This window comes from Squalius cephalus, assembly GCF_949319135.1.
Source record: "Squalius cephalus genome assembly, chromosome: 5".
NCBI classification, from domain to species: domain Eukaryota; kingdom Metazoa; phylum Chordata; class Actinopteri; order Cypriniformes; family Leuciscidae; genus Squalius; species Squalius cephalus.
In genome coordinates this window covers 19,971,211-19,980,792 of record NC_137126.1, presented here as the reverse complement: position 1 = coordinate 19,980,792, position 9,582 = coordinate 19,971,211, and the positions used below count along the sequence as shown (strand labels likewise).

At 36.2% G+C, this 9,582-nt stretch overlaps 1 protein-coding gene across 1 annotated transcript; it reads left to right on the top strand.

The window, feature by feature from the left end:
• The first annotated feature begins 423 nt into the window (after positions 1–423).
• pomt1 (protein-O-mannosyltransferase 1) lies at positions 424–9,553 on the top strand. The gene is made up of 20 exons (XM_079871610.1): positions 424–695; positions 835–958; positions 1,052–1,158; positions 1,251–1,301; positions 2,180–2,326; positions 2,416–2,521; positions 2,648–2,707; positions 2,837–2,930; positions 3,007–3,162; positions 4,151–4,281; positions 4,373–4,468; positions 4,560–4,652; positions 4,735–4,831; positions 4,919–5,011; positions 7,173–7,293; positions 7,369–7,466; positions 7,573–7,686; positions 7,784–7,910; positions 8,651–8,828; positions 9,000–9,553. The coding sequence occupies exons 2-20, from the start codon at positions 840–842 to the stop codon at positions 9,172–9,174; spliced, it is 2,163 nt and encodes a 720-aa protein (XP_079727736.1). The 5' UTR covers positions 424–695; positions 835–839; the 3' UTR covers positions 9,175–9,553.
• Positions 9,554–9,582: the final 29 nt, after the last annotated feature.

Below are 9,582 nucleotides of genomic sequence, written 5' to 3'. Positions count from 1 at the left end.
GAAACATCTTATACAATGGTCCCAAAAAGTAACTTTTAAAAGCATGAAGTTGAACTTTTATTTATTTTACACACAAGCCATCAAACAATTCTCATTTGTCCAATTACGTTTTAAACAAAACAGATAATATAAAGTGGATATATAAAGTCAGTTTCTTCAATTCACTCAGCTGTTTTGTAAGTGATCACAGGTAATTTGAATCATCACATTAACCAGAACATGTCCAGCTTTACTTTTTATCTAAATCTGAACAGTTTATTGCTTTTAAACTGTTTATGCTTATTGCAGTTATTTTTTTTTTTAGATTATAATAAGCACTTTGCTTTGCCTTAAAATAATTTGTGCACATTCTTTAAACAACAGGAAACATCCACATACTTTTTAGGAAAGGGACTCATCTAGTGCAGGAATGTTTGAACTTTTATTTTGAAATGTGAGTGATACTGCCCGGAAACACTAGCACACAGACTACATATGTTTGGGTTATTTATCAATTTTAATGTTTTTAAAGTAAAGGCTAAAGCTGTCGCTTGTGCCAGAGGCATGGCTGCATTTTTTTAATCAATTCAAGGTTTAGCGAATATGAATGAATTGCTTCTTTTTTGCGAAAAGAAACGTAGCACATGTAGACTCGAAATCAGCAGTGTTGACCTATGATTTAGAAACTCGTGAGAACTAAGTCTAACTGAATCAAGGTAAAAAAAACTAAATGCATTTACATGATATGCAAAATTATTTTCCAAGCTGGATTCTGCTATTGTAGATGCAGCATAAATGAATTCGTATATAGTAATATCTGTATGCTTTACCTTGATGAATGTATGTATTTTTCAGGGAGGATGCAGTGTGTGAAACTGCCCATCAGTGTGACAGTGGAGATCAATCTGCTGCTGGTGGCAGTCACAGCACTTGCGCTCGGCACCAGACTATATGGCATTCACTTTCCTAAAGCTGTAGTGTAAGTCTGCGGTTAATCGTTTTTTATTGTTTTTATTTTCATATTTATTGAAATAAATTCACCTATGTATGTCATGTTTGTGTACTGCTAAAGGTTTGATGAAGTTTATTATGGACAGTTCCTGTCTCTGTACATGAAGCAAGTGTTTTTTATTGATGAGAGTGGTCCACCTTTTGGCCACATGATACTAGCTTTTGGAGGTGAGAAAATTGTTGATACTTTATAAATCACATTCATGAAGAAAACCATTTAATGTTTATTATTAACTAATGTATATTATTTATCTGTGTAGCATATTTAGGAGGATTTGATGGCAACTTTGTTTGGAACAGAATTGGAGCAGGTGATCATATTATACAGCTTCATGTTGTGTTGACAAAGCCAACCAGTCGTTCATGTACAGATTTTTTTGGTGGATAGAGTCGGAGCCTAAAATGCATATTTGAGCTGTCTTTGCACTGACATATCTTACATTTCAAATCCATTTAAATAATCATTATTGATGCACAAAGTCATATACATCGGATATTAATATGAAATGAACAGTGAAACATTTTACTGTATTTTAATGCATTTATTCACTCTTTTTCTCTCTCACACACACACACACACACACACGGGTTTCCATGTTTTATGGGGACTTGATGGACGTAATGGTTTTTATACTGTACAAACTGAATATTCTGTCTCCTAACCCTAACCCTACCTGTCACAGAAAACTTTCTGCTGTTTTAGATTTTCAAAAAAGACCATTCTGAATGAAGTTTGAGTATTTTAATTAAGTTTTTTTTTTTTTGTTTGTTTAATGTAATAAAATAATTTGAAGTCATCCTGTGGCCCCCTTGTAAGTATGCGGAGGCCCTCCAGTGGGCCCTGGTTGAGAACCACTATAGCATGCTATCTTGGTACACAGTCATTCTTGCTGTTCTGACTAATTATGTATTTTCCTTAAAAGATCAAACTCATGTTTCTAGAATCTACTGCCTTGCAAATGTCTTAGGCATCATCTAGATTCTATCAAGTTTCAAATCTCAAAGTATTCAAACTAGATGACACACTAACACTTATATAACCTTTAAACTGTCATGAGCGTTCAGGCAAGGCTTTGTCAAGACAACATTTGAACTTTCCCTTTATTTTTTACATGTTACACTGTCATACATTAACACAGGCTTTAGTATTTGCATTACTCTTATTGATTATTATTGGGGTCCATTGTAGAATATACCAGTAATGTTCCTGTTTGGAGCCTTCGGATAATACCGGCCCTTGCTGGATCCTTTTGTATACCACTTGCTTATCTTCTGGTGGTGGAGCTGGGATATTCCCACTTCTCAGCATTGGGGGCCAGTGCGCTGCTCCTCATGGGTAACTACTTACCTTATCATTTACAAGTCATTGCCTGAGCATGGTTTTTCTTGAATGTGAGGTTAAATACTTTTGTTTCATTTTAACAGAAAATTCCATGATTGTGCAATCACGCTTCATGCTGCTGGAGTCAGTTTTAATCTTCTTCCTACTGTTAGCTGTACTGTCTTACCTCCGCTTCCACAAAGCACGCAAGTAAGTATTGTTGGCTAATATGATTTGTCAGTCTCTGATCTGGATTGTCTTGTCAACCTCCAGTGGCTGTAATGATGACGACATACTCAAGGTCATAAGTGTGTCATGTGTTCTCTCTTCTTCCAGTTCATCTTTTAAGTGGCTTTGGCTCGTGATCTGTGGCGTCAGTTGTGCATATGGAATTGGGTGTGTGCAGTAAGATTACTTTTGTGAAGCACCACTCACATTTTCTTCAGAAAGTGTAAAAAATTAGTTGAAATTGCTCTGCGAATGAAATTCAAGTAGTATTTGTTTTTTCTTTGTCTTATTTTTCAGGGTTAAGTACATGGGTATATTCACATACTTGTTACTGCTAGGCCTGGCAGCTGTACACACCTGGCAACTTATTGGAGATCGAACCTTAAGCCATGTGAGTAATACCAAATATCCATTGGTTTTGCATCACTATGGGTACAACGTTATGATTTTGCGATCTATGTCAAAAGGGCAAAGTAGTGGTTCAGGTTTTGGTTCGCTTCCTGGCCCTTGTGGTGTTACCCGTCATCATGTACCTTGGATTTTTCTACGTCCATCTTACACTGCTGTATCGCAGTGGACCACATGACCAGATGATGAGCAGTGCTTTTCAAGCAAGTCTAGAGGTACAGATAAAATTCCTGTATTAAGTGCACTACCGTTCGAAAGTTTGGGGTCGGTAAGATGTTTCAATAGCCGCGTTTCCATTACCCTTCAAATTGCGCAAATTGAAATTGCGCATTGAAAATACGCCCAATGGAAACACGTCAATTTCGCGAAAACTCCCATTTATCGTAAAAAAGTTTTTACGCTTGCATGAGGTGGTTTTTCAGGTAATTTGAAAAAGAGATATTTCGCAAAACTGCAATGGAAACCGTTTTTGTGCATTTACAGGTCATCTGACGTAGACGGAGAAGTGGCTGGGATATACATAAACCTACCAACATCCGTTGCCATGATTTTTGGAATGACTCTTCGCGAGAGGAAAAAATGAAGTTTTAGTCGCATAACATCGGTTAATAGAAACGCTGTCATTTCGCAATAGTTTTTTGTAAACATTTTGAAGAAATCGCAAAAGTTTTGCACAAATATGTAATGGAAACGTGTCTACTGTCACATCTAATGCACTGTTGCTGGACAAAATTGTTATGAAATGGAAGTTGCAATAGTGAAGTGAAACAGGTTCTCGAACAAGAAAAAACTGTAGGGCGGGACTTAATTTTTTCAGTGGGAATTGACTGGATCAGTGTGGTTTGCTATTGCTGTGATCTCATATGAGTGACAGGTTATCCCGCTCTTATGCAAGTAAACACGTCATCAGAGAAGAGATGTCACTACAAGAAGAAGGGAATGATATTTTGATTAAAGATTACGAGGGCAGATGACAAAAAAAATGTTAATAAATACCGCAGTATCCCCTAAAAAATGGTCAATTCTGATTTCATGGTGACTTGAATTTCTTACTGACCCCCATTTTTGAACAGTAGTGCACATAATGTATTCAAACAGATTTGTTCAAATACACAGTGTAATAGTCACCTGCCTGAATAGTGAATCTCATCACAGGAGCGTTTATGTGTTTGTATGGTCATCTCCTTTATTTCTCCCATAAAGGGCGGTCTAGCCCGGATCACTCAGGGGCAGCCCTTGGATGTAGCGTTCGGCTCACAGGTCACTCTCCGCACCGTGTCCAGTAAACCTGTTCCATGTTGGCTTCACTCCCACAAGGTTAACTATCCAATCAGGTGAGCCATCAGCAGTCATAAAGCTGCAGGTTCAAGGTGATGTAATCCTAAACAACCGCATCTTCATGCAGATCTTTACTGTTTATCTAAGGTATGAAAATGGCCGCGGTAGCTCCCACCAGCAGCAGGTGACCTGCTATCCTTTCAAAGACGTCAACAACTGGTGGATTATTAAAGACCCTGGGCGGTATGTATTTGTTGGTTATATGGTTCATATGATCCATTTATGGTCTGCAGATAAATATTTACATGAATTGTATTGTAATTTGAAACCGCAGGCAGAGTCTTGTGGTTAGCAGCCCACCCAGACCTGTCAGACATGGCGATATTATTCAGCTGCTACATGGAATGACGTCTCGCTACCTAAACACGTAATATAGTTCCACCACTAAGTTTCATTTATAATGTTTGTAATATTGGTAGTAATCAATAACCTGTGCTTTGTTTTTTAAGACATGATGTTGCAGCTCCCATGAGTCCTCACTCACAGGAAGTGTCTGGATACATTGACTTTAATGTGTCTATGCCGGCTCAAAATCTATGGAGAGTGGTAAGATCTCAGTCCCAGAGGTCTATAATAAATATTCACATTTACTCAAAATGGGTTTTGTTATGCATTGTGTTCATTGCACTGTAGGACGTAGTGAACAGGGAATCCGATAGAGAGATCTGGAAGACGATTTTATCAGAGGTGCGACTAGTCCATGTGAACACTTCTGCTGTTCTGAAGGTGTGTATAGTTGTACAAAAGTATTTAAGCATAATAATACAGTATACAGTTTTAGGAAAAATGTAAACTTGATCAAATTTGAGACTTATTTATGCAGAAATACATGGACAAAATCGCATATATATATTTTTTTAAATTTACTTTATATATTATTAATTAACAATGAGCAATACATTTGATATATTATTTATTAATCATTGATAACAATAGTTTAGAAAAATAGAACAGTTTATTGATGGGTTTATGTTAGCTCAGGCCCATTAAATAATATTAAAATAACACTTTTGATTTTAATAATGCTTTAAATGTTGAAATTAACATCAACTAAGATTAATAAATGCTTTAGAAGTATCTTTCATTGTTAGTTCATGTCAACCAATATAGTTAACTAATGGAACCTTATTGTAAAGTGTTATCATATCGGTATTTAATTAGTTATTGTTACTGCCCTTAAAAGGATTAAATTAAACTGAATTAAACTTCTGTCCACATTTACTTTATTTCTTCCATGGAACATAAAAGATGTTTTGAAGAATGTTGGGTCACACTTTAGTTTAGGGTCTAATTCTCACTATTAACAAACTATTAACTATGACTTTTGCCTTAATAAACTCCTAATTACTGCTTATTAATAGTAAGTAAGGTAGTTGTTAAGTTTAGGGACTGGGTAGGGTAGAATATGGTCATACTGAAAAAGGCATTCATTTGTGCTTTATAAGTACTAATAAGCAGCCAATATTAGGGCTGAACGATTTTGGAAAATAATCTAATTGCTATTTAGTTTTACCAATATTGCGATTGCGATTTAATATGCGATTAAGCTCTTTATCTTTTCTATTATTCAACAAAAACAAGCAATAAATCATTGTAAAATAGGGAAGGGAATCTTTAGGCACCTCATGAGCCGATCTAATGTTTTCTTTAATTGATCTTATTAATAAAACTTTAAATATTTAATTACATAATTATAAGTAGGCCTACTTATAATAATTACACATTAAAAAACTAAATTAATACAATTACATGTTAATAATTTTAACAAATATAGCTTCAAAATAAATAACAAAGAGGGGAAAAAATATTACAAGCAATAAACAAAGAGTGCTTTCAGTATTTAAGAGTAGACTGTCTGAACGTTTTCATCTCTTTTGAAATGATAAGATGTGGTTTGTCCTGTCTGTTTAATAACTTAAGATATAACTGACTGTGTCACATTTATTTTGCGTCATAAAAGCATTTTGAGATGCAAGTACATTTAACCACGTAGACGGAGTCGCTCACAGCCGCATGCTCAAAGGCTCTTCGCAAAGCGCGCGCGAGTATTTGAAATTGAAAGCAGCTTCTGTCGGTGATTTTCATATTTGTAATATATAAGCCAACTGCATTCCAAGACATATGATGCCTTCGTAGAGCATCTGTAAGTAAAATACTGGCGGGCGAGACCGCGCACTACTAAAGTAACATCACGCAGACCGCGCGTATCTCATATCTTGTGCAATGAAGCCCGCTAATGTTCTTGTAATTCGCTTAAACTTTTCCGAACTTTATTAAAGATTATTTCTCGTAAGGTTCGAGTGGTGTCGTGTGTGTGTGTGTGTGTGTGTGACAGAGGAATAAGAAGCAAACAGAATAGGGTTGTTTATAAAGCACACGCGTCATCACGTATCTGTGTTTAGAACTAAGCTCAGACTCTATTCTGAAATTATCTTAATCGATACAGAATCGTTGGAGAGAATCTATAACACAATATCACATAAATTAAACATAAACTGTTATTTCCTGTAGCCTATGCCAGGCCTATATGCGTAGCGTGCCAAGTTGATGCTTCATCTGCAAGACTGGTTTACTCTCGCGTGTCACGTGACCAGACTGTAATCGCAGCTTTGCGGTTAAAAAAATCGCATTTCATCATATCGTGATATTATCGCAAATGCAATTAATCGTTCAGCCCTAGCCAATATCCTAGTAATATGCACACTAATAACTAGTTAATAAGAATTGGATCCTAAACTAAGTGTAACCAAATGTTGGAAACCAAACAGCAGTGCCATACAAGAAAGTCAGTCATTTTTGGAATGACATGAAGGTGACATAATTTACGTTTCTGTATGGAGTATTCCTTTAAGAGAGTTATTTATACCTGTTTTGTAATGTTTTGCAGCTCAGTGGAGCGTCTCTGCCAGAGTGGGGTTTCAAACAGCTGGAGGTGGTTGGGGATAAGATTCATAAAGGTTACCATCAGAGTGGCATGTGGAACGTGGAGGAGCATCGCTATGGCAGAAGTATGAGAATTAACATCTGTAAATATTTTCATATTGCTTATGTCTTCTTTTTCAATTTAACACCTATCTGTACAGGTCAGGAACAGAAGGAAAGGGAGTTGGAGCTGAAGTCACCTACTCACGGCGACGTCAACAGAAACCTCACTTTTATGGCCAAATTTCTTGAGCTGCAGGTGAATATTAAATGTTAATCTTGATCTTAATTATGTCAATCGTCAGAAAAGCCATTTAGAGCCGGTGTTGTAGAATGAATACACTTAATGTATGTTTGAGTAACAGTGGAAGATGCTGACAGTAAAGAATGAAGAGTCCGAGCACAAATATAGTTCATCACCTCTTGAATGGATCTCAATGGACACTAACATTGCATACTGGCTTCATCCTTCAAGTAATGTACGTCAACATCATTCTGTTGGTTTTTATTTTTTTTGTGTGTTTTACAGAATGATAACAGAATTAATCTGTCTAATCTTTTCTATTTTTAATGCAGGCACAAATTCAATTGATAGGGAATTTTGTGACTTGGACCATTGCAAACCTTGTGCTGGTGGTGTACTGTCTTCTGTTTTTAACCTACTTGATAAGGCGACGGAGGAAAGTTGAAGACATTCCTCAAGGTATGTGCCTGGAAGTACTGCCACTTGACGGTCCTAGTACTGAGCCTTGTGGTACTCCATATTGAACTTGTGATCGATATGATACCTCTTTGTTTACGCTACAAACTGATAACGGTCAGATAAGTATGATTTGAACAATGCCAATGCAATTCCACTAATGCCAATGTAATTTTCAAGTCTATTTAAAAGAATGTTGTGGTTGATGGTATAAAATGCATGACTAAGATCCAGTAACACTAATATAGAAATACAACCACGATTAGATGATAAGAGCAAATCATTTGTAACTCTAATTAAGCAGTCTCAGTACTATGATACGGTTTAAATCCTGACTGGAAATCCTCACAGATACCATTTCTTTCTATGAATGAACATCGTTGTGAGGATACTGCCTTTTCTAGTATTCTTTTACAGAAAAGGGTGATTTGAGATCGGCCTGTAATTGACTAATTCTCTAGGATCAAGATGTTTTTATTTTATTTTATTTTTTATGAGAGGTTTTTGGTATGTGTCCTAATGACAATGATGATGATGAATTAATAATATTAAGAAGAGGATCAATGACTTCTTGAAGCGTCTCTTTCAGTAGCTTATTCGGTAAAGGATCTAACATACATGGTGTTGATTTTAATGATAATATAAAATAGCTATAGCGCAAAGTCTGACGCAATACTGTTGTATACGGTTACATGTGTGCTGTTTGGAAATTTATGAGTTTGTTTCTTTTTCTTCTCTTTTAGACGCTTGGGAACAGCTGGTTTTGGCTGGTGTTGTTTGCTTTGGAGGCTGGGCAGTTAATTACCTGCCATTCTTCCTAATGGAGAAGACTCTGTTTCTGTATCACTATCTTCCAGCACTCACCTTCAAGATTTTGCAGATACCGATTGTCATAGAGCACCTGTACATCCATGTACTGAGGTAAGAGATGAAATTTCGTTCCAAAAATCATCAGTTACTGAAGATCTTACGTTCACTGTTGAAATTTGCACATCTATCTATCTATCTGAATAAAACCTGTATGTTTATCATTGTATCACACCAGTGTTAATCACGTCTATACTCATATCTGTATGTCATGCTGTTTCTCAGATCCCCAGCTCAACAGAAAGCATTTGGTGGTGTTATTTTGGCAGTCCTTTGCTCAGTATATGTGTCCTACCACAACTTGAGTCCTCTCACCTACGGCCGGCCAGCGTTAATGTCAGACGAGCTTGCTGCACTACGTTGGAGAGAAAGTTGGGATATTCTCCTACGAAAACGCTAAAAATGTTCCTTAAAGAACAGGAGCTTCCATACGTTTATGATGACATTAACTTTGAAGTCAAGGCAGTTTGGTTGTGTCTTTAGATTTCAAGAGAGCTGTGAAACACGGTTTTTAGGGTCCTGTACTCTAACATAAAAATTTGAAAATGTCTACAATGAGAATTAATGCTGCTGAATCTGAAAACTCTAAACCAAATGGACTGTAAAGCACTACTTTAGTGCTTAATTTATCATGAGCTTATGTTTACATATTATTCTGTTTGTATTTTATTGTACTGTTTTTATGGACTTGTTGAACTGAGATGTTGAATTTCTTTTTATTTAATCCTTGCACAACACTAAACAATAGAAACTGAAAATGGAATAAACATTTTTATCATAACAAACTTTGTATTAGCATATTCATAGC

Excerpts from the sequence above, each read along its gene's own strand:
- pomt1 (XM_079871610.1), top strand. The coding sequence starts at position 840 with ATGCAGTGTGTGAAACTGCCCATCAGTGTGACAGTGGAGATCAATCTG. Across the intron at positions 4,832-4,918 it reads CTCAAAATCTATGGAGAGTG|GACGTAGTGAACAGGGAATC; the intron begins GTAAGATCTCAG and ends ATTGCACTGTAG. Across the intron at positions 5,012-7,172 it reads ACACTTCTGCTGTTCTGAAG|CTCAGTGGAGCGTCTCTGCC; the intron begins GTGTGTATAGTT and ends AATGTTTTGCAG.